Consider the following 25,749-nt stretch of genomic DNA (forward strand, 5'->3'; position numbering starts at 1 on the left):
GGGCTTCCAGCCTTGCCAGCATTGCTGTGGCCTCCTCTGGCCCCGCTCCAACAGGTCCCTGTCTGTGCTGAGGGCTCCAGAGCTGCCCCAGCGCTGCAGGGGGCTCTCAACAGGGCAGAGCTGAGCAGCAGAATCGCTGTCAGAGCTGGAGCTGGACTCTGCTCCAGCACGCAGCACATCGGTGCGCAGGGTGCCAGCCGCGGTGGGCTGTGCACAGGCAGGTTCTCACTGCAGCCCCCAGCTGTGCCAGCCCCCAGCTGTGCCAGCCCCGAACCTCTGCACAGCTCCATCCCCCCTGGCTGCCCCTCAGGCATTTAGCAGGGAGGCACAAACCACAGCAAGAGCAGCTGGGGACGGGCACCTCAGCTGCCCCTGCCGAGCCGGATGGGGCTGGGCTGGCACAGCTGCCCTGCAGCAAACGCCCACCCCGGGGAAGCCCCCACTGCCCACTTTCCTTTTCCACTCCTTTGTGCTCACCCTGCAGGCATCTCCAGGCTGCCCCTCAGTCCCGCCCGTGCGACCGGGAGCGGCAAGGGGTGGGGGGTGGCGCCCGTGGGTGACAGCAGGACCCGTGCTGGGCAGCGGTCACCGCGGCTCGGCGGCTGTGACACCGACACTGAGCCGCCGCGGGGAGCGGGACAGGCGCCCGCTTTGTTCGGCAGCGTCTGGCCGCCCCGTGCGGGGCTGCCGCCCGCAGCGGCTCCGCTGCGCCGACGGGAAGGCTCCCGGTGACCGCTTGAGACGCGCCCGGGGCCGCGGGCGGGGCGGCGGCGGGGCGCGCGCGCTCCCGCCCGGGCCCCTAACGGGGAGGAGGCGCGGGACCGCGCCCGGGGCCGCGCCCGGCCGTGGGAGCGGCGCGGGGCGGGGCCACGCGTGCGCGGGGCGGGGCGGTGACGCGCGGGGCGGGGCGGGGGTTTAAGGCGCGGCCCCGCCCGCGGCGCGCAGCCGGAGCGGCGGGCGGGCGCGGTGAGTGCGGTGGTGGCTCCGCGCGTCTCCTCCCTCCTCTCGTCCGCGGCCGCAGGAACAGCCGGCGCGGCCCCGGCCCGTGACCCGGCCTCCTCTTCCTCTTCCTCTTCCTCCTCCCGCCGGGCGCGGCCTCTCCTCCCTCTCGCGGGACCCCGGCCGGGCTGAGGCCCCCGCCCCGCGCGCCCCCGTCTCTCCGGTCCCCTCCGCCCCTCCTTTGTGTCTCCCATGGCTTTGTGTCTGGAGCTCCTCAAGCAATGTGAGTGAGTGCCCGGGGCGCGGCGGGCGGGCGGGGGGCCGGGCGGCCGGGCCGGGCCCTGCATGGCTCCGCGGCGGGGCTGCCGCGCCCTGCCTCCTGCTGCTGCTGCCGCCGCTTGCCGGGCCCCGCCGCCCCGCCGCGATCGCAGGTGCCGCTTCCGCTTCCCACGCGCGTCCCGGGGCTGCGGGGGGGAGAGGGCTCCGGTCGCCTTCGCGCTGCGCTCGGGGTGGGCCGGGGGGTGTCCCTTCCTCCCACGCATGCCGCCTTCGCCGCCCGTGGGCCCGCGGGGCTCTGCCTCGTCCCCGTCGCCGTCCCCGGGAGCAGCCCCGCGGCGCCCAGCCCCGCTGTGCCGTGCCCGTCCCGGCGGCTCGGGCGGCGTGCCCGGGTCGGTGCTTGCGGCCGTTAGGGCAGCGTGTGCTCCCCCAGGGAACGCTGCCCCTTGCTTGAAGGTGGTGCTTGGGTTCCTCCTCCCCTCGAGAAGAAAAGGGCATTGTCTGGGCGAGGCACGGAGCTCCGGCGCTGCTGAGGGCTGGCGTTTCGCGCGGCGAGCTGTCACCTCCTGGCCGGAGCAGCCGTTGGAAAGTCTCGGGTTTAGCCTTAGGAGAACAGGTCCTGGGTGAAGGCAGCCGGCCTTGGCCCCCAGCCTTGAGCCACCCTCCCCTGTCGGAGGGCTTGGGCCGGGTGTGAGCCGCGGGCGTTGCTCGGGCATCGCTGTGCCACGCTGGAGGGTGGGGATGCTGCGGTGGCTCGGAGCAGCCAGCCCGTGCAGCTCTCCCTTTCTACTCCACTCTTCCCTGGGAGGCTCGAAAAGGAGCATTACTTCCAGGATGCTGTCTGGGGCTTGCTTGCTCTGCAGGGGTCAGGGACCTTGCGCCCAGGTTGTGCAGAGAAGGTGTGTCTGAGGCAGGGCTGGGATCGGGATCCCTGAATCCCGGCTGTAACTCGCCACTTGGGGGAGGAAAAGAAGAAAAGGGGGCGAAAAATAAACCCTCCAGCATGTGGCATTGGATCCTAAAATAAACCCCAATCATGTGGGATGATAACGAGCCAGATTGCCAAGTCGTGTAAGTTGGCAGACTCGGCTCCAGAGGGTCCAAATGACTTCGCTGGTGATCGCTCTTCCAGCAGGAATTTGGTGCTATGGAGTTACACATTCTGGAGCGTGGGGAGCGGAGTAAAGCTGAGCAGTGATCAGGGCCGGCCTCCTTTGTCTGCCAGGGGCGGGTGATTTACCTCTGTGTGCCCAGCAGCGGTACCCAGGTGCTGTCTGCTGGGTCGGGCACGTTGCAGTAGTGGCAAAGCTGACTCTGAGGTGGACGTGCTGGGTGCTGGGTTTGCGTCCGGAGTTTGCTCCTTGGATGTCACTTGTGGAGTTGCCTTCACTTAGGGACTGCCTGTGTGAGAGTTCTTGGTGCAGCCGAGGGCCCCGGGGTCTGTAGCCTGGCCCTCAGGGTGCTGAAGTGCAACCAGTCTATAGTGCCCCAGTCTGGAAAGGACAAGGAGACCCTCTGCAGCCCCCAGCCAGAGCCTTGGCAGCAGAAGTGCTGCTGGAGGAGCTCCGTTTCTGTCCGGTGTGGGCTGGCTGCCCCGATGGGACTCGGTGAGCCCCGGGGCGGCCCCAGGCCAGCAGGTGCCTCTGTGGGGCTGGAGCCGGCGCGGCCCTGGGGCAGACCCCCGCCAGCCGCCGGGGCAGACCCCCGCCAGGCGCCGGGGCAGACCCCTGCCAGCCGCCGGGCGGAGCTCGCCTTTGGCTTCGCAGCTGTCAGTCAGTCAGCCGGTGGAGACTCCGCTGCTTGCTCTGTGCCTGCAGCTTGCTTCCGTGCCTGCTTCTGAGTTGCTTAGCTCCAGGTCGCTCCTCTGCCGCCCCAGCCTTGTGTCACGCACGGGGGGACCTGCTGTCCCGTGAGCTCACCCCGGGCCCTGCCTGCTGCCGGAGCAATACCTCTCCAAAAGCTTTCAGTGGATAGCTAACAACTGCCAGGCACTCAGAAATGAAGGGCTGGCAGTTCCTGTCTCCCAGGTAGGTCTCCCTGTTGCTGGGCTCCAGGCAGTGAGCAGCCCACCAGGCCCTCTGACAGCCGCCCCACGGCGTTGCGTGCTCCCCGGGACGCAGCCCCGGCGCCTGCAGGAGCCAGGCTGCAAAGCCCAGCTCGCAGCAGGGCTCGGGTTTGTCTCCTCAGCTGATACTTCTGCTCTGTGCAACCTGCTTAACAGCCTCAAATATTTTTTTAATGGATTGGGGAGGCATAATTGGCTTCAGTGCAGTGCAAGTTGCAGGAACATATGTGAGCTGGCAGGATTAAGGCTGTGCGGGCGGGTGGCCTCCTTCAAGGAAAAAGCCACTTCCATCCCTGCAGTGGAAAGTTGTGCTTCCTATCACAGCACATTCGAGGAGGGAGGGAGGGGAGAGGTCCTCAGGGTGATTGCTGTTTGCTTGGAAGGGGGATTAGAGCTCAGGCTGTCAGATGAAGGTCTGTGAAGAGAGGAGTTGGGGCTTGGGGATGGAGATGGTGGATTTGGGTCCCTGTGGAAGAGGTCACAAAGGAAGGAGTTTAGCCTTCCCCTCTCCTGGTCTGGATGCCAGTCTCAGGGAATGGTTCATTTAGGTCCCTGTGGAAGAGGTTACAAAGGAAGGAGTTTAGCCTTCCCCCTCTCCTGGTCTGGATGCCAGTCTCAGGGAGTGGTGCATTTAGGTCCCTGTGGAAGAGGTTACAAAGGAAGGAGCTTAGCCTCCCCCTCTCTTGGTCTGGATGCCAGTCTCAGGGAATGGTGGATTTGGGTCCCTGTGGAAGAGGTCACAAAGGAAGGAGTTTAGCCTCCCCCCTCTCCTGGTCTGGATGCCAGCCTGCCACCTGGAGAGAGGGAGAAGCCAGAGTGCCACCAGGGTGTCTGACATAAGCTGCCTTTCCACAAGTGGCAGTTAACCTCTCTGCAGATGGGCTGCTTAATGAGGAGAGTGGGAATTGTCCACTTCCATTTGTCTTGTGCCATCAATGCGCTGCTGACCCTTTGGTGCAGAGGGGGGGCACTCAGTCAGCCTTCTGTCCCCTGGGGAAGCTGAGGGCAAGAGGAACAGCAGCCCAGGCTGATGTCCTGAGCTGGGCCCTGTCCCTGTGCTTCCCTTGGCTTCTCTGCTCTGCCAGGGTGTGGCTTAGAGTCTGGAGGGCACCGTTCCAAAAGCATCTGCAGCTGCCCCTGGAAGCAGTGAGGGAGCTGCTCAGGTGCAGCTGCCTGCCTGAGCCTGGCCTCTGCTGCTGTGTGCCACACAAGGCAGGGCAGCAGCAGTGTCTGTGCTGCAGTGTGGGCTGCCAGCCTGCTCTCCAGTGGGGTCAGTGACAAGCAACAGTCCCCTGGGACCAGAGACTGAGTTCTGTAGAGAGGGGGCTGTGGGTTAGGTGCTGCCAGGCCTCTCCCTGAACTTCCTGCTGGGAAGGAGGGCAGCAGAGTTCTGGTTCATCCTGCTTTCCCCTGGGGTTTTCACTGGTGAGTCTGGTCTTGCACTGTGAGATTGCCAGCAGAGACAGAGAGGAGCACAGAGCCATGCTGGGGGGCAAGAAGGGCATCCAGTGCCTGTGTGAGTCCTGTACCCTGCCTGCTGCTTCACAGAATCATCAAGGTTGGAAGGGAGCTCAAGGCTCAGCCAGCCCCAAGCCCCTGCCATGGGCAGGGACACCTCACACCACAGCAGGTTGCTCACAGCCACCTCCAGCCTGGCTGCAAACACCTCCAGGCAGGAGGCTTCCACCTCTGGATCCTCTCCCTCCACCTCTGCCAATGGGCACTGGCAGCCCAGAAGGCCAAGGGCAGCTTGAGCTGCCCTTGGCCTTCTGGGCTGCCAGTGCCCATTGCTGGCTCCCTGTCCCAGGCCTGATTCCTGCCCCCCTCAGAGCTGTCCCAGACCCCTATCCCTCCCTCACCCCCTCCAAAGTCCCTCCCCAGCTTTCTTGCAGCCCCCTGCAGATCCTGGAAGGCCACCAGAAGGTCTCCTGGGAGCCTTCTCCTCTCCAGCCTGCACAACCCCAACTCTCTCAGGCTGTCTCCAGAGCAGAGCAGCTCCAGCCCTCTGCTCCTCCTCCTGGCCCTGCTCTGGACACCTTCCAGCCCCTCCAGAGCCTTCCTGTGCTGGGGGCTCCAGACCTGGACTCAGCAGAGCATCTTAGCAGTGGGATATCCAACTTGGATGTCCTTGCTGCTGGGTGGGGGGCTGTGGGTGGTGCATGTCAGCTCCTCTGGCAACACTAAAAAAGCCCAAAGCAGCCTTCCTGAGCAGGAGCCACCCAGGGCAGGCTTGTGGCTCTCTGCAGAGGCAGCAGTGCTCAGAAGTGGGGCAGTGTGAAGGGGCAGAAGTGCCCAAGCTTAGCCCTGCCATTTGCATGGGGGATGTGTTGACTGTCAGCCTGCTGTACCTCACCTCCAGTCCTGCTCATTAAGCCCTCAGCCTTCACTGCAGTGATCTTCCCTTCTCAACCCAGTTCTGAGAGATCAAAGCTGCTGCTGTCTTGCCTCTCCAGTTTGAAGCTGGCCCAAGGAACTGGAGTGGTGGATGTTTCAAAGGGGGAAGTCTTACTTGTGGGGCAGGTCTGTCAGGAGCAGAATTAAAGCAGAGATTAGAAAGTTGCCTTTGCCTTGCTGCTGATGCAGTCAGTGTCACAGTGCAGGGTGATGCCAGATGAAAGCTGAAGGGCTTGTTTGTGCCTTGATAAAAGGGAATCTTTATTGCCAGCTCTAGTCAAACTTGGGAGAATGATTTGTCTTGGGAGTGGTTGGGGAGCTGATGGAACAGGGCCCCAGCAAAGGGGGGGGGGGGTGTTTGGTGTGCTCAGGAGGGATCTCCAAGCCTGAAACATCCCTAAGTGTCTGCAGGGGGCTCCAGGAAAGCTGGGGAGGGACTTTGGAGGGGGTCAGGGAGGGATAGGGGTCTGGGACAGCTCTGAGGGGGGCAGGAATCAGGCCTGGGACAGAAAGCCAGCAATGGGCACTGGTAGCCCAGAAGGCCAAGGGCAGCTCAAGCTGCCCTTGGCCTTCTGGGCTGCCAGTGCCCATTGCCAGAGGTGGAGGGAGAGGATCCAGAGGTGGAAGCCTCCTGCCTGGAGGTGTTTGCAGCCAGGCTGGAGGTGGCTGTGAGCAACCTGCTGTGGTGTGAGGTGTCCCTGCCCATGGCAGGGGGTTTGGAGCTGGCTGAGCCTTGAGCTCCCTACCAGCCCTGGCAGCTCTGTGGTTCTGTGCTCTCTGGGACCCAGCAGGAGTGCCCCATTGGCACCCTGGCCTGGGTACTGTCCTGAGGTCAGCAGGGATGAGCTCTGGGACCAGCTGTGGAGGGAGCAAGACCCCCAGTGCCCTGAGCCAGATGGGCAGCAGGGCAAGGGGGGCACAGCAAAAGCTTGCTGGGCAGAGGCTGGCCCTTGGGGTCTGTGTGGGGATGCTGTGTGGAGTCCTTAGCAGCCAGGCTGCCACAGGCTGGCAAAGCTTCAGCTGCTGCTGCTGAGCAGGGTGTGAGCAGCACAGGGGCAGGAGGAGGCAGATGCCAGTACAGGTGAGCTGCTGCTCTCCAGCCCTGGCTGGGCATTTCTGCCTCTGCAGTGACTGTAAGCTAACATTGGGAAGGTAGAGCATGGCCACTACATCCCTCTCAGGCCTTACCTGTAAGGCAGCTGTCTGTGTCTGAAGCCAGAGAGTGTCCCAGAGCTGTCCCCAAGGATGCTCTTCTGGAGGCCCCTGTGAGCAGCCTGCTGCACTGCTCAGTCAGAGCTGCTGCTGTGGAGAGCAGCGTGCCAGGGCAGCTCAGGGCCAGCACACAGCTCCAGAGCAGGGCTCCTTGCCTCCTCCAAGCTCACTTGAGGAATTGTTTTGTTGGGAAGCCTTCCCTTCCTTCTTTGAACTCTGAGGCTTTCCTCAGCCTGGCCCAAACCTGGAGTCCTGAGTCATAACCCTTTGTCCAGGAACAGTTCCAGCCTCTGCCATGCTCCACTGAATGGCTACCAGTGCTTTCTTGTCCAGCAGGCACTCATCCCAGCCTGGGAGCTTTGGCCTCTTAGTGCTGCTGTCCTGAGCAAAGCAGGCTCCCAGCCAGCCTGGAGCTGGAGTAGCACCCAGCCTTGTACAGCAAGGACTGAGGCTTTCCTAGGGCAGGAGCTGGGCTTGGGGAGGCAGCTACTGGCAGCACAGAGCTGGAGAGCTTTTCCCAGTGCCTGCAGAGCTGCTTGCTCTGACCCCATGGCAGCAGAGGGGTGTTGGACAGTGCTTGCACCTCCTGAGCTCTCTCACCCTGGGCAGGCAGTGACTTGGATTCAGAAGCTTCAAGTTTCAGTGACCCTCAGGGTTGCAGTGTGCCAACAAGAAGGCCTTGAGCAGGGGGGAAATCCTGGATGCTGGGAAGCAGAGCTCTGCTCCCCAGCAGCTGTTATCTTGGCCACAGCACTGCTGCTGTTGGCCTTTGCCCTTGGCACCAGGCCCCAACGTCTGCAGCTCGCTGTGGCCCTGCAGCCTTCCAGGGCGCTCTGCAGGCTGCTAACAGCAGAGCTGTGCCACACAGCAGCTTCTGTCACTGCCCTCTGAGCTGCTGGCTGGGCTGTGGGACACTGAGGGCTGGCTGCCAGGGCCTGCTCCTGCAGCCCTGCCCTCTCACAGGAGCCCTTCCCACTCCTGTCGTAGAACCTTACAGTGCCTTGGGCTGGAAGGGACCTTCGAGGGTTGTCTGGTGGAAAGCAGGGAGAAGCCAAAGACAAGCAGGGGAAGGGAAGCCAAAAGCTTCTGTGGAGAGTTGTCAGCAGTGCTCTTGCCTGTGCAGCTGCTGCTGCCAGCTGTGCCAGTGCTGCCCACAGCAGGACAGCCCTGTCTGTGCCCCCCTAGGTCACTGTGTGGCATTGGCTGGGAGGTGTCCCAGGCTCACAGATTGCATTGGGTTGGAAGGGAGCTTCCAATGTCCTCTTGACCAGCTCCCCTGCAGGCAGCAGGGACAGCTCCAGCCAGAGCAGGCTGCCCAGGGACACAGCCAGGCTGAACTTGGAGGTGGTTGAGACATCCCTGGGCAGCCTGTGCCAGTCTCTCACCACCCTCACTGTGCAGAACTTCTCCTGATGTCCAACCTAAATCTCCTCTGCTCCAGTTCCAAACCATTGCCCCTGGTCCTATCCCCACAGTCCCTCCCCAGCCCTCCTGTAGCCCTCTCACAGGATGCCAGGGGCTGGAAGGGACCCAAAGAGATCCTCCAGTCCCACCCCTGCCAGAGCAGGAGCAGAGAATCCAGTACAGATCACATCCAGACAGGGCTGGGAAGGCTGCAGAGCAGGAGACTCCACAACCTCTCTGGGCAGCCTGCTCCAGGGCTCTGGGAGCCTCACAGTCAAGAAGTTCCTCCTCATGCTGAGCTGGAACCTCCTGTGCTGCAGCTTCCATCCATTGCCCCTTGTCCTGTCCCAGGGCACAGTGAGCAGAGCCTGGCCCTGGCCCTCCCTCCTGACTCCAGATACTGAGCTGCAGCTCTGAGGTGTCCCCAGAGCCACCACAGAGTGAGCAGCCCCAGCTCTGGTGATGCTTAAATCCCTTCCTGGAGCACTCAGGGGGCACAGTGTGGCCCCAGGACAGAACCTGCTGCACACTCCGGAGGTGGGAAGGGAGGCAGAGCAGCTTGAGTGGGAGATGCCTCCCAGCAGGCCTGGGCTGAGCTGGGAGCTGCCAGGAGCCTGTGGCAAGTGCCTGGCAGTGGCTTTCTCACAGCTGTGGACTGGATATAAACTGCAGCACAGGAGGTTCCAGCTCAGCATGAGGAGGAACTTCCTGACTGTGAGGCTCCCAGAGCCCTGGAGCAGGCTGCCCAGAGAGGTTGTGGAGTCTCCTGCTCTGGAGCCTTCCCAGCCCTGTCTGGATGTGTTCCTGTGTGCCCTGTGCTGGATTCTCTGCTCCTGCTCTGGCAGGGGTTGGGCTGGAAGCTCTCCAGAGGTCCCTTCCAACCCCTGGCATCCTCTGAGCTGTGACTCGGCTGGTCCGCGGCAGCCCTAGGGATGCCCTGGCGGTGGTGCCGGCAGCGCACGGCTCCGGCCCGGCGGACACTGCCCGGGGAGCCGCTCCTCGCCCCGGGGCCGCCGTGTGCGGCCGCCAGCCCGGAGCGGGCCAGGCGCAGGCGGGGGGAGGGCGGCCGCTGCCCCCCCGAGCATTGCCGCTGCCCCCCCGGAGCATTGCCGCTGCCCCCCCCGCAGCACTGCCGCTGCCGCCCGCGCTCGGCGGCCGCCGCTCTTTGCAGCAGCCGTAGGGCGAGGGAGGCGGCGGGGCCCCGGGCGGCGGCTCCGGGATGGGCGGCTCCGGGATGGGCGGCCCCGGGATGGGCGGCCCCGGGATGAGCGGCCCCGGGATGAGCGGCCCCGGGATGAGCGGCCCCGGGATGAGCAGCGGGGCCCCGGGCGGCGGCTCCGGGATGGGCGGCCCCGGGATGAGCGGCTCCGGGATGAGCAGCGGGGCCCCGGGCGGCGGCTCCGGGATGGGCGGCTCCGGGATGGGCGCCGCCGCCGCCTGCTGCTCCGGGTGCTGCCGCGGAGCCGCTCCGGCCTCGGCCGGTTTTTCCCGTGACCGGCAGGGCGCTTGCGCCGCCGCCCCGGGCCGGGGCTGGGGGCTGCCGCGGGGTCCCGGTGCGGTCCCGGTGCGCGGCGGGCAGGAGGCTGCCCCCGGGGGAGCGCTGGGCCGGAGGGGCGGTGGGCAGCCCCGCACAGAATCGCGGAATCGGTCGGGTCGGAAGGGTCCTGAGCGCCCATCCGCCTGGGACACCTCCCGCCCGCACCGGCTGCCCAGGGCCTCCTCCAGCCCGGTCCGGCTCAGCCTCCCCGGGCAGCCTGTTGCAGCCTGCCGAGGAAGCCCTCCCGAGCCTGCCCTCCTCAGCCTGCCCTCCCGACCCTGCTCCTCCCCAGCCTGCCCTCCCCAGTCTGCCCCTCCCCAGCCTGCCCTCCTCAGCCTGCCCTCCCGAGCCTGCTCCTCCCCAGCCTGCCCCTCCCGAGCCTGCCCTCCTCATCCTGCCCTCCCCAGCCTGCCCTCCTCATCCTGCCCTCCCCATCCTGCCCTTCCCCATCCTGCCCTTCCCCAGCCTGCCCCCTCCCCAGCCTGCCCTCCCCATCCTGCCCCTCCCCAGCCTGCCCCTCCCCATCCTGCCCCTCCCCATCCTGCCCCTCCTCAGCCTGCCCCTGCCCAGCCTGCCCCCTGCCCAGCCTGCCCCTGCCCAGCCTGCCCTCCCCAGCCTGCCCTCCCCAGCAGCGCTCCGCGGGGCAGGGCTGGTGGCTGCTGCCTGCCTGCTTCCCGCGGGGGCTGTGCCGGCTGCCGTGGCAGCTGTGCTGCATTGCTGAGCGCTGTGACCCCCCCGGGGGCAGGGGCTTTCCCCTGGGGGGCAGGGGCTTCCCCGTGCGGGGCAGCAGAGCCTCCTCCCCGGGGCCGGGCTGCTGGTGTGACAGCAGTCAGCTTGGAGGCGCTGGCTGCTTCCCCCTGCCGCTGCTGTTTGTGTGCTTACCTTTGATTTACTCTTTCCAAAGGCCCTCAATACCTTGGGTGCTGGGGAGGCAGCTCTAAAAATAGCTGCAGGGGTTGGTTATTTCCAGAGCCCTCAGTGCTGCTTCCCGGGGGGGGGTTGGGTTTGCTTTCCCTTCTGGAGCTTGTGGCTTCCCCCAGCGCTGCGAGGCCTGGCTCAGACAGGAGCTGTGCTCCCCTCCAGCGCTGCTCCTGCTGGACAGCAGGCACCTGTGGCTGCGTGCTGGGTGGAGCATCCAGGCCCCAGGAGCTCTGAGGCCAGCCTGCCCTGAGCCCCTGGTGCAGGGCAGGAGTTGACCTTGCACAGAAGGGAGGCGCTCAGGCAGGCTGCAGGGCTGTGTGCAGCTGCTGCTGGAGCCGGCTGCCGAGGGGTGGTGGTGGCTTGGGCAAGCCCTGCTGCCCCAGTTCTCAGGAGAGTGCCAGGGGATGGCTCCCTTCTGGAGGCTGGGTGAGTGCCAGCAGGAGCTGCAGTCGCTGCTGCTGCTGCCTCAGGCCTGCTCTGGCCTGTGGAGTGAGTTTACAGACAAGGACAGGAGCCAGGGTACAAAGATGGGAATCCTACAGTGGCTTGGAAGGGAGCTCAGAGCTCAGCCAGCTCCAGCCCCTGCCATGGGCAGGGACCCCTCCCACCAGCACAGGCTGCTCAAGGCCTCAGCCAGCCTGGTCCTGAACCCCTCCAGGCAGGAGGCAGCCACAGCCTCCCTGGGCAGCCTGTGCCAGGCTCTCCCCAGCCTCACTCTCAACAATTTCTTCCTCCTCTCCACTCTCAGTCTCTCCTCTCCCAGCTCCAAGCCATTGTTCCTCAGCCTGGCACTCCCAGCCCTTGGCCAGAGTCCCTCCCCAGCTCTCCAGGAGCCCTTCAGCTCCTGCAAGGCTGCTCTGAGGTCTCCCCACAGGGGAGGTTCTGCAGCCCTCTGGCCATCCTGGTGGCCTCCTCTGGAGCCTCTCCAGCAGTTCCATGCCCTCCTCGTTCTGGGGGCAGCAGGGCTGTGCAGCTCCTTTGTTTCAGTAATGAGCAGGGACTTGCTGTGCTTGGCAGGCAAGTGCAGGGCAGCCCTTGGCTTCTCAGCAGGGAGCAGGTGGATGGCAGTGACAGAGCAGTGTCCTGCAGCAGGGCCTGGGGGGGCTGCAGGAGTGCTGTGCCCAAGGTGGGCAGCAGCAGTGGGCATCCACAGCCTCCCTGGGCAGCCTGTCCTGGCTGAGCACTGCTCCAGCTGCTGTTGCTGAGGCTCTCTCTTCAGCCTGGTTTCTGTTAGCTCTTTTTGAAGTGTAGCTCAGTGTTGGCTGCTCAGCTGCTGCTGGCTCCCAGGCTGGATGAGGCTCTGGGCAGCCTGCTCTAGTGTGGGGTGTCTCTGCCCATGGCAGGGGGGTTGGAACTGGATGATCCTTGTGGTCCCTTCCAACCCTGACTGATTCTATGATCCTGTGGTACTATGTTCTGTTCCCTGCAGCTCTGAGCAGCAGCCTCCCCCCTGCAGGTTTAACCTCCAGGCATCAACACCCCCAGAGAGGTTGTGGAGTCACCAGTGGCATCCCCCAGGGAGCAGTGCTGGGCCCTGTGCTCTTTGACATCTTCATTGATGATCTGGAGGAGGGCAGTGAGTCAGTCAGCAGCAAATGTGCAGCTGACAGCAAGCTGGGGGCAGGAGTTGGTCAGTCAGAGGGCAGAAGGGCTCTGCAGAGGGACCTGGCCAGGCTGGGCAGATGGGCAGAGCCCAACAGGATGGCATTCAACAAGTCCAAGTGCCAGGGGCTGCACTTTGGCCACAGCAACCCCAGGCAGAGCTACAGGCTGGGGGCAGAGTGGCTGAGAGCAGCCAGGCAGAGAGGGACCTGGGGGTGCTGATTGACAGCAGCTGAACATGAGCCAGCAGTGTGCCCAGGGGGCCAAGAAGGCCAAGGGCATCCTGGCCTGCAGCAGGAAGAGTGTGGCCAGCAGGAGCAGGGAGGTCATTGTGCCCCTGGACTCTGCATTGGTTAGGCCACACCTGGAATCCTGTGTCCAGTTCTGGGCTCCTCGGTTTCAGAAGGACATTGAGAGACTTGAAGGTGTCCAGAGAAGGGCAACAAGGCTGGGGAGGGGTCTGGGGCACAGCCCTGTGAGGAGAGGCTGAGGGAGCTGGGGTTGCTTAGCCTGGAGAAGAGGAGGCTCAGGGGAGACCTTCTTGCTCTCTGCAACTCCCTGCAGGGAGCTTGGAGCCAGGTGGGGGTTGGGCTCTGCTCCCAGGCAGCCAGCAGCAGAACAAGAGGACACAGTCTCAAGCTGTGCCAGGGGGAGGTTTAGGTTGGAGGTGAGGAGAAAGTTCTTCCCAGAGAGAGTTGTTAGCCATTGGGATGTGCTGCCCAGGGAGGTGGTGGAGTCCCCATCCCTGGAGGTGTTCCAGAGGGGATTGGATGTGGCACTTGGTGCCATGGGTTAGCCATGGGGTCTGTGGTGACAGCTTGGACTCCATGATCCTCGAGGTCTCTTCCAGCCTTGGTGATACTGTGAGACTCCTCTGGAGCCTTTCCAGCCCTGTCTGGATGTGTTCCTGTGCTGGCCTCTGTGCTCCTGCTCTGGCAGGGGGGTTGGGCTGGAGGAGCTCCAGAGGTCCCTTCCAACCCCTGCCACCCTCTGAGCTGGGATCTCTGTGCCTGGGTGCAGCTCCCCTCAGCCCAGCTGCCCTCACCTCCCCTCTGGCTCACCCTCTGAGGCTTGCTCTCCTGCCACATGTCCCCAGGCTGTGTGTGAGGACAGCTGCAGCTTTGGGGCCAGCTTGAGCAGAGGAATGCTGTGCAGCCTCCCCCCTGAGCACAGGCAGCCTTCCCTGGGCTGCATGAGGGCAGAGTGGAGGTGCCTGGGGCTGGGAGGCCCTGCCCTGCCCTCAGGGCTTCCTCCCAGCTTCCTGCACTGCTGCTGGCCAGGCTGGAGCAGCCCAGCTTCACCTCTGTGCCTGCAGCAAGAGCTCCCTGCTGACCAGGGTGGGGAGTGGAGCTCGCTCAGGGGCTTGGATTTGGCTTCCCATGCCCCCAGCAGCACCCTAACAGTTCAGCTCCTGCTGGCAGAGCTTCCTGCTGTGTGCCTGAGTGCTTTGGAGGCTGGAGGCAGCACAGTGGGGATCCTCTCATCAGCCTGAGGGAGTTGGGGTGGTGCAGGCTGGAGAGGAGAAGGCTCCCAGGAGACCTTCTGGTGGCCTTCCAGGAGCTGCAGGGGGCTGCAAGAGAGCTGGGGAGGGACTTTGGAGGGGGTCAGGGAGGGATAGGGGTCTGGGACAGCTCTGAGGAGGGCAGGAATCAGGCCTGGGACAGGGAGCCAGCAATGGGCACTGGCAGCCCAGAAGGCCAAGGGCAGCTTGAGCTGCCCTTGGCCTTCTGGGCTGCCAGTTCCCATTGCCAGAGGTGGAAGGAGAGGATCCAAGGGCAGCTTGAGCTTGACTCTGGCCAAGGGCTGGGAGGGCCAGGCTGAGGAACAATGGCTGTGAGCTAGGAGAGGAGAGACTGAGAGTGGAGAGGAGGAAGAAATTGTTGGGAGTGAGGCTGGGGAGAGCCTGGCACAGGCTGCCCAGGGAGGCTGTGGCTGCCTCCTGCCTGGAGGTGCTCAGGACCAGGCTGGATGAGGCCTTGAGCAGCCTGTGCTGGTGGGAGGGGTCCCTGCCCATGGCAGGGGGCTGGAGCTGGATGAGCTTTCAGCTCCCTTCCCACCCAACCCATCCCATGGATCTCTGACAGCCTCAGGGCTTGGCTCTGGTGACCTCATGTGAGTCCAGGGCCACAGCAGAGAGCTTGGCTGCCTCCCCAGCTGAATTCCTCTCTCTGCTGTAATGCTGGAGCCTCCCTGCTGCTCTGAGCTGCTGTGGCTCCTCAGCACAGCCCCCTCTGCTCCCTCTGATCTCCTGCATCCTTCTGTCCTCAGCTTTGTCCAAGTTCTTGTGAGAGGCTTGCTGAGGGCAGGCCCAGGCTTGCCTGGCACTGTCCTGAGCTGCAGCTCACCTCCAGCTTCACTGCAGGCAGGATCCTGCAGGGGGGTGGAGAAGATGCCCTTGGAGGCTCCCTTCCAACCCAGTGCAATCTGTGAAGCTGTGAGGCACAGAGGACAGCCAGAGGAACTCTCAAATAGCACAGCACAGCACAGGACAGCACAGCATAGAATAGAGTAGAGTAAAGTAGAATAGAATAGAATAGAATAGAATAGAATAGAATAGAATAGAATAGAATAGAATAGAATAGAATAGAATAGAATAGAATAGAATAGACCAGGTTGGAAGAGACCTTCAGAATCACCCAGTCCAAGCTCTCCCCCAGCACCATCTGATCAACTCAGCCATGGCACCAAGGGCCTCAGCCAGGCTCTGCCTGAACACCTCCAGGGATGGGGACTCCACCACCTCCCTGGGCAGCACATCCCCAGGGCCAATCTCTCTTGCTGGGAAGAATTTCTTCCTCCCCTCCAGCCTGAACCTCCCCTGGCACAGCTTGAGACTGTGTCCTCTTGTTCTGCTGCTGGCTGCCTGGGAGCAGAGCCCAACCCCCACCTGGCTCCAACCTCCCTGCAGGGAGTTGCAGAGAGCAAGAAGGTCTCCCCTGAGCCTCCTCTTCTCCAGGCTAAGCAACCCCAGCTCCCTCAGCCTCTCCTCACAGGGCTGTGCCCCAGACCCCTCCCCAGCTTTCTTGCCCTTCTCTGGACACCTTCCAGCAGCTCAACCTCTTTCCTGACCTGAGGAGCCCAGAGCTGGACACAGGACTGCAGGTGTGGCCTGAGCAGTGCTGAGCACAGGGCAGGATGAGCTCCCTGCTCCTGCTGGCCACACTCTTCCTGCTGCAGGCCAGGATGCCATTGGCCCTCTTGCCCCCTGGGCACACTGCTGGCTCAGCTGTCAGTGTCCTGAAGCCTCCATGGTGCCAGAGGCAGCTCCTGGGGCAGGGGTTTGTTGGGGCAGGGCTGCTGAGCCCAACCAGGGGCAGCTCTCTGCTTGGCTCCCAGAGAGCATTCTCTGGTAGCAGCCTGGGCTGGGGAGCTGCAGGGACTGCAGAGCCCATCCCTGCCCTCTGTGCCCCAGGGGCCCCTGCTGGGCAGCAGCAGGGCAGAACATGCTGGGAGGTAGCTCCCAGGGGCAGCAGCAGCAGTCTAGGAGGCCAGGCTTGCAGCTCCTGCTGGGCTCTGCTCTGCCTCCAGCCCTGCTGCTCCCAAGGCCACTGCAGACAGTGGAAGGGCTGTGCCAGCCTGGATGGCTGCTCAGCTGCTGCCTCTGCTGAGTGCAGGCCTGGGCTCTGCTGTCCCTGGGGGTGCTGTGCCCTGCCCTGGCTGTCCCTGGGGGTGCTGTGCCCTGCCCTGGCTGTCCCTGGAGGGGCTGTGCCCTGCCCTGGTCCCTGGATGGCAGCTGGGGCAGGGAGCCCTGCTCAGAATGGAGCTGGGGCTGCAGGCTGGGGCTGGCAGCAGGAGCTGGGGCTGCAGGCTGGGGCTGGCAGCAGGAGCTGGGGCTGGCAGCAGGAGCTGGAGCTGCAGGCTGGGGCTGGCAGCAGGAGCTGGGGCTGCAGGCTGGGGGCTGGCAGCAGGAGCTGGGGCTGGCAGCAGGAGCTGGGGCTGGCAGCAGGAGCTGGGGCTGCAGGCTGGGGCTGGCAGCAGGAGCTGGAGCTGCAGGCTGGGGGCTGGCAGCAGGAGCTGGGGCTGGCAGCAGGAGCTGGAGCTGCAGGCTGGGGCTGGCAGCAGGAGCTGGGGCTGCAGCAGGAGCTGGCAGCAGGAGCTGGGGCTGCAGCAGGAGCTGGGGCTGCAGCAGGAGCTGGCAGCAGGAGCTGGGGCTGCAGCAGGAGCTGGGGCTGCAGGCTGGGGCTGGCAGCAGGAGCTGGGGCTGGCAGCAGGAGCTGGGGCTGCAGCAGGAGCTGGCAGCAGGAGCTGGGGCTGCAGCAGGAGCTGGGGCTGCAGGCTGGGGCTGGCAGCAGGAGCTGGGGCTGGCAGCAGGAGCTGGGGCTGCAGCAGGAGCTGGGGCTGGCAGCAGGAGCTGGGGCTGCAGGCTGGGGCTGGCAGCAGGAGCTGGGGCTGCAGGCTGGGGCTGGCAGCAGGAGCTGGGGCTGCAGGCTGGGGCTGCAGGCTGGGGGCTGGCAGCAGGAGCTGGGGCTGCAGGCTGGGGCTGGCAGCAGGAGCTGGGGCTGCAGGCTGGGGCTGGCAGCAGGGGCTGGAGCTGCAGGCTGGGGGCTGGCAGCAGGAGCTGGGGCTGGCAGCAGGAGCTGGGGCTGCAGGCTGGGGCTGGCAGCAGGAGCTGGGGCTGGCAGCAGGAGCTGGAGCTGGCAGCAGGAGCTGGGGCTGGCAGCAGGAGCTGGAGCTGCAGGCTGGGGCTGGCAGCAGGAGCTGGGGCTGCAGGCTGGGGCTGGCAGCAGGAGCTGGGGCTGGCAGCAGGAGCTGGGGCTGCAGGCTGGGGGCTGGCAGCAGGAGCTGGGGCTGCAGGCTGGGGCTGGCAGCAGGAGCTGGGGCTGCAGCAGGAGCTGGGGCTGCAGGCTGGGGCTGGCAGCAGGAGCTGGGTCTGGCAGCAGGAGCTGGAGCTGCAGGCTGGGGGCTGGCAGCAGGAGCTGGGGCTGGCAGCAGGAGCTGGAGCTGGCAGCAGGAGCTGGGGCTGGCAGCAGGAGCTGGGGCTGGCAGCAGGAGCTGGGGCTGCAGGCTGGGGCTGGCAGCAGGAGCTGGAGCTGGCAGCAGGAGCTGGGGCTGCAGGCTGGGGGCTGGCAGCAGGAGCTGGGGCTGGCAGCAGGAGCTGGGGCTGCAGGCTGGGGCTGGCAGCAGGAGCTGGAACTGCAGGCTGGGGTTGGCAGCAGGAGCTGGAGCTGGCAGCAGGAGCTGGAGCTGGCAGCAGGAGCTGGAGCTGGCAGCAGGAGCTGGAGCTGCAGGCTGGGGCTGGCAGCAGGAGCTGGGGCTGCAGGCTGGGGCTGGCAGCAGGAGCTGGGGCTGGCAGCAGGAGCTGGAGCTGCAGGCTGGGGCTGGCAGCAGGAGCTGGGGCTGCAGGCTGGGGCTGGCAGCAGGAGCTGGGGCTGCAGGCTGGAGCTGGCAGCAGGAGCTGGGGCTGGCAGCAGGGGCTGGGGCTGCAGGCTGGGGCTGGCAGCAGGAGCTGGGGCTGCAGGCTGGGGCTGGCAGCAGGAGCTGGGGCTGGCAGCAGGGGCTGGGGCTGCAGGCTGGGGCTGGCAGCAGGAGCTGGGGCTGGCAGCAGGAGCTGGGGCTGGCAGCAGGAGCTGGGGCTGCAGGCTGGGGCTGGCAGCAGGAGCTGGGGCTGGCAGCAGGAGCTGGGGCTGCAGGCTGGGGCTGGCAGCAGGAGCTGGGGCTGCAGGCTGGGGCTGCAGGCTGGGGGCTGGCAGCAGGAGCTGGGGCTGCAGGCTGGGGCTGGCAGCAGGAGCTGGGGCTGGCAGCAGGGGCTGGAGCTGCAGGCTGGGGCTGGCAGCAGGAGCTGGGGCTGCAGCAGGAGCTGGGGCTGCAGGCTGGGGCTGGCAGCAGGAGCTGGGGCTGCAGCAGGAGCTGGCAGCAGGAGCTGGGGCTGCAGGCTGGGGCTGGCAGCAGGAGCTGGAGCTGCAGGCTGGGGGCTGGCAGCAGGAGCTGGGGCTGCAGCAGGAGCTGGGGCTGCAGGCTGGGGCTGGCAGCAGGAGCTGGGGCTGCAGGCTGGGGCTGGCAGCAGGAGCTGGGGCTGCAGGCTGGAGCTGGCAGCAGGAGCTGGGGCTGGCAGCAGGAGCTGGGGCTGGCAGCAGGAGCTGGGGCTGCAGCAGGAGCTGGGGCTGGCAGCAGGAGCTGGGGCTGCAGGCTGGGGCTGGCAGCAGGAGCTGGGGCTGGCAGCAGGAGCTGGAGCTGGCAGCAGGAGCTGGGGCTGCAGGCTGGGGCTGGAGCTGCAGGCTGGGGGCTGGCAGCAGGAGCTGGGGCTGGCAGCAGGAGCTGGAGCTGGCAGCAGGAGCTGGGGCTGCAGCAGGAGCTGGAGCTGCAGGCTGGGGGCTGGCAGCAGGAGCTGGGGCTGCAGGCTGGGGCTGGCAGCAGGAGCTGGGGCTGGCAGCAGGAGCTGGGGCTGCAGGCTGGGGCTGGCAGCAGGAGCTGGGGCTGGCAGCAGGAGCTGGGGCTGCAGGCTGGGGCTGGCAGCAGAAGCTGGAGCTGCAGGCTGGAGCTGGCAGCAGGAGCTGGAGCTGGCAGCAGGAGCTGGGGCTGCAGCAGGAGCTGGGGCTGCAGGCTGGGGCTGGCAGCAGGAGCTGGGGCTGCAGCAGGAGCTGGCAGCAGGAGCTGGGGCTGCAGCAGGAGCTGGGGCTGGCAGCAGGAGCTGGAGCTGGCAGCAGGAGCTGGGGCTGCAGCAGGAGCTGGGGCTGCAGGCTGGGGCTGGCAGCAGGAGCTGGGGCTGCAGCAGGAGCTGGCAGCAGGAGCTGGGGCTGCAGCAGGAGCTGGCAGCAGGAGCTGGGGCTGCAGGCTGGGGCTGGCAGCAGGAGCTGGGGCTGCAGGCTGGGGCTGGCAGCAGGAGCTGGAGCTGCAGGCTGGGGCTGGCAGCAGGAGCTGGGGCTGCAGCAGGAGCTGGCAGCAGGAGCTGGGGCTGCAGCAGGAGCTGGCAGCAGGAGCTGGGGCTGCAGGCTGGGGCTGGCAGCAGGAGCTGGAGCTGCAGGCTGGGGCTGGCAGCAGGAGCTGGGGCTGCAGCAGGAGCTGGGGCTGGCAGCAGGAGCTGGAGCTGCAGGCTGGGGCTGGCAGCAGGAGCTGGGGCTGGCAGCAGGAGCTGGGGCTGGCAGCAGGAGCTGGGGCTGGCAGCCGGAGCTGGAGCTGCAGGCTGGGGCTGGCAGCAGGAGCTGGGGCTGGCAGCAGGAGCTGGGGCTGGCAGCAGGAGCTGGGGCTGCAGGCTGGGGCTGGCAGCAGGAGCTGGGGCTGCAGGCTGGGGCTGGCAGCAGGAGCTGGGGCTGCAGGCTGGGGCTGGCAGCAGGAGCTGGGGCTGGCAGCAGGAGCTGGGGCTGCAGCAGGAGCTGGGGCTGGCAGCCGGAGCTGGAGCTGCAGGCTGGGGCTGGCAGCAGGAGCTGGGGCTGGCAGCAGGAGCTGGGGCTGCAGGCTGGGGCTGGCAGCAGGAGCTGGGGCTGCAGGCTGGGGCTGGCAGCAGGAGCTGGGGCTGGCAGCAGGAGCTGGGGCTGCAGGCTGAGGCTGGCAGCAGGAGCTGGGGCTGCAGGCTGAGGCTGGCAGCAGGAGCTGGGGCTGCCTGGGGGCTGGCAGCAGGAGCTGGGGCTGGCAGCAGGAGCTGGGGCTGCAGGCTGAGGCTGGCAGCAGGAGCTGGGGCTGCCTGGGGGCTGGCAGCAGGAGCTGGGGCTGCAGGCTGCTCAGCTCCCTGTCTGCTGGGGGGCAGTGAGCTGCTGCAAGGTGCAGCTGGGGGGAGAAGGCTCTCTGGCCTCCTGTTGCCAGCTCTGGGCTCTTGCAGTGAGGCTCTGGGGCAGGTGAGGAGCAGCAGCACAAGACTGAGGTCATTCTGTGCTCAGCCTTTCCTCTGCCCTCCCAGCTGGCAGTGGGGGTCTCCTGCCCCTGGGTCTCACACAGTGAGCACTGCTCTCTGTGCCCCTCCTGCCCACAGGGCTCTGCCTGCAATCCTGCTCACATGCCCTGGGTCCACAGCTCAGAGGGTGCTGGGGGCTGGGAGGGACCTCTGGAGAGCTTCCAGTCCAAGCCCCTGCCAGAGCAGGAGCAGAGAATCCAGCACAGGTCACACAGGAACACATCCAGACAGGGCTGGGAAGGCTCCAGAGCAGGAGACTCCACAACCTCTCTGGGCAGCCTGCTCCAGGCCTCTGGGAGCCTCACAGTCAGGAAGTTCCTCCTCATGCTGAGCTGGCACCTCCTGTGCTGCAGTTTCCATCCACTGCTCCTTGTCCTGTCCCAGGGCACAGTGAGCAGAGCCTGGCCCTGGCCCTCCCTCCTGACCCCCAGCCCTCAGCTATTGATAGCCATTGATCAGATCCCTCTCAGCCTTCTCTCCAGACTGCACAGCCCCAGGGCTCTCAGCCTCTCCTCCCCAGGCAGTGCTGCAGTCCCTGCAGCAGCCTTGCAGCCCTCCCTTGGACTCTCTCCAGCAGATCCCTCTGCTGCTGCAGGCTCTGCTCCCTCTGCTGCTGCCTCTGCTGCTGCAGCCTCTGCTCCCTCTGCTGCTCCCTCTGCTGCTCCCTCTGCTGCTCCCTCTGCTGCTCCCTCTGCTGCTGCATGCTCTGCTCCCTCTGCTGCTCCCTCTGCTGCTGCATGCTCTGCTCCCTCTGCTGCTCCCTCTGCTGCTGCATGCTCTGCTCCCTCTGCTGCTCCCTCTGCTGCTGCATGCTCTGCTCCCTCTGCTGCTCCCTCTGCTGCTCCCTCTGCTGCTGCATGCTCTGCTCCCTCTGCTGCTCCCTCTGCTGCTGCATGCTCTGCTCCCTCTGCTGCTCCCTCTGCTGCTCCCTCTGCTGCTCCCTCTGCTGCTCCCTCTGCTGCTGCATGCTCTGCTCCCTCTGCTGCTCCCTCTGCTGCTCCCTCTGCTGCTCCCTCTGCTGCTCCCTCTGCTGCTGCAGGCTCTGCTCCCTCTGCTGCTGCAGGCTCTGCTCCCTCTGCTGCTCCCTCTGCTGCTCCCTCTGCTGCTCCCTCTGCTGCTCCCTCTGCTGCTGCATGCTCTGCTCCCTCTGCTGCTCCCTCTGCTGCTCCCTCTGCTGCTCCCTCTGCTGCTGCAGGCTCTGCTCCCTCTGCTGCTGCATGCTCTGCTCCCTCTGCTGCTCCCTCTGCTGCTCCCTCTGCTGCTGCAGGCTCTGCTCCCTCTGCTGCTGCAGGCTCTGCTCCCTCTGCTGCTGCATGCTCTGCTCCCTCTGCTGCTCCCTCTGCTGCTGCATGCTCTGCTCCCTCTGCTGCTCCCTCTGCTGCTCCCTCTGCTGCTGCAGGCTGTGCTGCCTCTGCTGCTGCAGGCTGTGGGCCCTGCTCCCATGCCCTGGCTCCTGCTCACCTTCCTCTCTTCCTGCCCTGCTCCCTGGCAGCTGTGTGCAGCCTTGGGAGCACTCAGAGCTGGGGCAGGGAGCAGCCTCTGGAGGCAGCAGGCTGAGCTGCTCTCAGGGTGCCAGGGGTGGCTGCTGGGTGACTCACAGCTCTCCCACCCTGGCCCAGAGGCTCAGAGGGCTGAGCCCTGCTGCAGGGAGGGGAGGCCCAGCTGGCAGCAGGCTGCAGCAGCTGCCTCCCTCCCCTGCCCCCTCCTGTGCTGAGCAGCTGCAGCAGAGCCTCCTCTCAGCTGCCCTGCTGCTGTGGCTGCTGGTGCCAGGGGCAGGAGGGGCCAGCCCTGTGCTCCCCAAGTGGGGTGGCACTGCTCAGCCCCTGCCAGCTGTCCTGCAGCACAGGCTGCTGGCCCTGCAGCCTGCTGCAGCTCTCCTGGGGGAGCTGATGCAAGCTGCCAGAGCTCTGCTCCTCCTTGCAGCCTCCTCCCTCCCCCTGCCCACGCTGCCCAGCAGCTGTGTGCCAGCAGTGGCCCAAATCAGCTCTGCCTGGCTGGCAGCTGGGCCCTGCAGCCTGCCCAGCCCCAGGGAGGAGCCCTCAGCAAGCTTGGACTCCTCACCTCCTGCCACTGCTGCCAGGAGTTGCTTCCCCAGCTCAGGGCCTTGGGATGGAGCTCCCAGGCCCCCTCTGCCTGCTGGGATGGAGCTCATCCTCTCCTGCTGGGATGGAGCTCTGCAGCCCACACCAGTACCAGGGGCAAGGCAGCTCCCTCCCAGCCCTGGGCCCTGGCCCTGGGGGCTCTGCTCCATGGTGTACCTGGGCTGGACTCTCCCTCTGGCCAGGGGAGCTGAGCAGGGACTGACTGTGCAGGCTGGAGAGGAGAAGGCTCCCAGGAGACCTTCTGGTGGCCTTGCAGGATCTGCAGGGGGCTGCAAGAGAGCTGGGGAGGGACTTTGGAGGGGGTGAGGGAGGGATAGGGGTCTGGGACAGCTCTGAGGGGGGCAGGAATCAGGCCTGGGACAGAAAGGCAGCAATGGGCACTGGCAGCCCAGAAGGCCAAGGGCAGCTCAGCTGCCAGTGCCCATTGGCAGAGGTGGAGGGAGAGGATCCAGAGGTGGAAGCCCCCTGCCTGGAGGTGTTTGCAGCCAGGCTGGAGGTGGCTGTGAGCAACCTGCTGTGGTGTGAGGTGTCCCTGCCCATGGCAGGGGGTTGGGGCTGGCTGAGCCTTGAGCTCCCTTCCAGCCCTGGCAGCAGGGCACCAAAGGAGTCAGTGAGTGGCATCTGCTCTGCAGGGGCAACAGAGGCAGAGGCTGCTCAGGGCCACTGCATTCACTGCAGGCCTCAGCCTGTGCCCTGGCCAGGCAGGGGTGGAGGCCCAGGGGAGTCACCATGGAGCTGCCAGGGCTGGGCAGGGCAGGAGCTGGGCAGGGCAGGAGCTGGGCAGGAGCAGGGCAGGAGCTGGGCAGGGCAGGAGCTGGGCTGAGCAGGGCAGGAGCTGGGCAGGAGCAGGAGCTGGGCAGGGCAGGAGCTGGGCAGAGCAGGAGCTGGGCAGGGCAGGAGCTGGGCAGAGCAGGGCAGGAGCTGGGCAGGAGCAGGAGCTGGGCAGAGCAGGAGCTGGGCAGGAGCAGGGCAGGAGCTGGGCAGGGCAGGAGCTGGGCAGGAGCAGGAGCTGGGCAGAGCAGGAGCTGGGCAGGAGCAGGGCAGGAGCTGGGCAGGGCAGGAGCTGGGCAGGGCAGGAGCTGGGCAGAGCAGGGCAGGAGCTGGGCAGGAGCAGGAGCTGGGCAGGGCAGGAGCTGGGCAGGAGCAGGGCAGGAGCTGGGCAGAGCAGGAGCTGGGCAGAGCAGGGCAGGAGCTGGGCAGGGCAGGAGCTGGGCAGAGCAGGGCAGGAGCTGGGCAGGGCAGGAGCTGGGCAGGAGCTGGGCAGGGCAGGAGCTGGGCAGGGCAGGAGCTGGGCAGAGCAGGGCAGGAGCTGGGCTGAGCAGGGCAGGAGCTGGGCAGGGCAGGGGCTGGGCAGAGCAGGGCAGGAGCTGGGCAGGGCAGGAGCTGGGCAGAGCAGGGCAGGAGCTGGGCAGGGCAGGAGCTGGGCAGGGCAGGAGCTGGGCAGAGCAGGGCAGGAGCTGGGCAGGGCAGGGCAGGAGCTGGGCAGGGCAGGGGCTGGGCAGAGCAGGGCAGGAGCTGGGCAGGGCAGGGGCTGGGCAGAGCAGGGCAGGAGCTGGGCAGAGCAGGGCAGGAGCTGGGCAGGGCAGGAGCTGGGCAGGAGCAGGGCAGGAGCTGGGCAGGGCAGGAGCTGGGCTGAGCAGGGCAGGAGCTGGGCAGAGCAGGGCAGGAGCTGGGCAGGGCATCCTGCAGGCACATGGCAGGCTGTGCACTGGAGCTTGCTGGCAGCCCTCCTGGGAAGGTCTGGGAGGTGCCAGGTGCTGAGCTGAGGGCAGCAGCAGCAGCAGGAGGGGGCAGGGCACTGCTGCCAGGCAGCTCAGGTGGCCTGAGGGCAGCAGGACTCAGAGGCCTGAGCTGTGCTGCCTGGGAGCTGCACTCAGGTGGTGCCAGAGGGCTCTGCCCCAGCACTCCCCCTGCCCCTGCTGCTCTCTCAGGGCCTCTGTGGCAGGTGCTGCAGGCTGCAGGCCCGGCTGGCTGCTGGTGTGGGCCAGCAGGAGCCCTGGCTGCCCACAGGGCATGGTGTGGGCTGAGCTGGGAAGGGGCCTGGGAACCTGGCAGTGGCTGTGTGGGAGCCTCCAGCCCCAGCAGGCTGAGCAGGCAGGATGCAGAGGTGGTGCTCTGCAGCTATGTAGGTCACAGATAAGGAGCCTGAGACCTGCCTGGGGGAGGCTCTGGGCTGGCTCTCAGGTCTGCTGTGCTCTTCCCTGGCTGGAGCCTGCACAGGGGCTCCTTTGTCAGCAGGCTGCTGCAGTCCCCCTGCAGGGCTCAGGCAGTGCTGGGCTGGCTCCAGAGGGCCCTCCCTGGGGAGAGGGCGAGGGGGGAGCACTGTCCTGGGAGTGCCTCTGGTGGTTGGCATTCCTGAGGCCTCAGAGCTGGGCCCTGGGCCTGGGGAGAGCAGCAGCAGCACTGCTGGGGCAGAGCCTGAGCCTCCCCTGGGCCTCTGCTGCTTGGGGCCAAGGGCCAGAGCAGAGGCAATGGTTGCAGGCTGCCCCAGGGCAGGCTCAGGCTGGAGCTCAGGAGATCTTTGTGCTCTGGAAGGGCTCTCAGAGGTTGGCAGAGGCTGCCCAGGGCAGTGCTGCAGTGCCCATCCCTGGGGGGGGTTCCAGCAGCTGTGGCCCTGGGGCTGAGGGCCATGGTTTGGTGCTGAGCCTGCAGGGCTAGGCTGGGGGAGCTTGGAGGGCTCTGCCAACCTCCTGTGCTCTCTGCCCCTGCTGCTCTCTGTGCCCCTGCTGCTCTCTCTGCCCCTGCTGCTCTCTGCCCCTGCTGCTCTCTCTGCCCCTGCTGCTCTCTGCCCCTGCTGCTCTCTGTGCCCCTGCTGCTCTCTGCCCCTGCTGCTCTCTGCCCCTGCTGTGCTCTGTGCCCCTGCTGCTCTCTACCCCTGCTGCTCTCTGCCCCTGCTGCTCTGTGCCCCTGCTGCTCTCTGCCCCTGCTGCTCTGTGCCCCTGCTGTGCTCTGTGCCCCTGCTGCTCTCTGCCCCTGCTGCTCTCTACCCCTGCTGCTCTCTGCCCCTGCTGCTCTGTGCCCCTGCTGTGCTCTGTGCCCCTGCTGCTCTCTGCCCCTGCTGCTCTGTGCCCCTGCTGCTCTCTGCCCCTGCTGCTCTCTCTGCCCCTGCTGTGCTCTCTGCCCCTGCTGCTCTCTGCCCCTGCTGCTCTCTCTGCCCCTGCTGCTCTCTGTCCCTGCTGCTCTCTGCCCCTGCTGCTCTCTGCCCCTGCTGCTCTCTCTGCCCCTGCTGCTCTCTCTGCCCCTGCTGCTCTCTGCCCCTGCTGCTCTCTCTGCCCCTGCTGCTCTCTGCCCCTGCTGCTCTCTCTGCCCCTGCTGCTCTCTCTGCCCCTGCTGCTCTCTGCCCCTGCTGCTCTCTCTGCCCCTGCTGCTCTCTGTCCCTGCTGCTCTCTGCCCCTGCTGCTCTCTGCCCCTGCTGCTCTCTCTGCCCCTGCTGCTCTCTGCCCCTGCTGCTCTCTCTGCCCCTGCTGCTCTG

At 66.3% G+C, this 25,749-nt stretch overlaps 1 protein-coding gene across 1 annotated transcript; it reads right to left on the reverse strand.

Annotated features, from left to right (window-relative positions):
- Positions 1-473: 473 nt before the first annotated feature.
- Positions 474-13,438, reverse strand: LOC137456060 (collagen, type I, alpha 1a-like). The gene is made up of 3 exons (XM_068167347.1): positions 13,412-13,438; positions 9,252-10,054; positions 474-2,016 (listed from the first exon to the last, which is right to left on the reverse strand). The coding sequence occupies exons 1-3, from the start codon at positions 13,436-13,438 to the stop codon at positions 474-476; spliced, it is 2,373 nt and encodes a 790-aa protein (XP_068023448.1).
- Between the last annotated feature and the right edge of the window lie 12,311 nt (positions 13,439-25,749).

The sequence above is a fragment of the Melanerpes formicivorus genome, unplaced genomic scaffold (assembly GCF_026170545.1).
Source record: "Melanerpes formicivorus ecotype bairdi unplaced genomic scaffold, bMelFor1.0.p_v2 SCAF_115, whole genome shotgun sequence".
Classification (NCBI taxonomy): Eukaryota; Metazoa; Chordata; class Aves; order Piciformes; family Picidae; genus Melanerpes; species Melanerpes formicivorus.

What these genes read in the sequence shown, in the direction of transcription:
- LOC137456060 (XM_068167347.1), bottom strand. Translation starts at nt 13,438, where the DNA reads ATGTGGCAGGAGAGCAAGCCTCAGAGG. An exon ending in AGGAGAGCAAGCCTCAGAGG is followed by an intron (nt 10,055 to 13,411) that starts GTGAGCCAGAGG and finishes CTTCCTCGGCAG; the next exon opens with GCTGCAACAGGCTGCCCGGG. An exon ending in GTGTCCGCCGGGCCGGAGCC is followed by an intron (nt 2,017 to 9,251) that starts GTGCGCTGCCGG and finishes CGAGCCTCCCAG; the next exon opens with GGAAGAGTGGAGTAGAAAGG.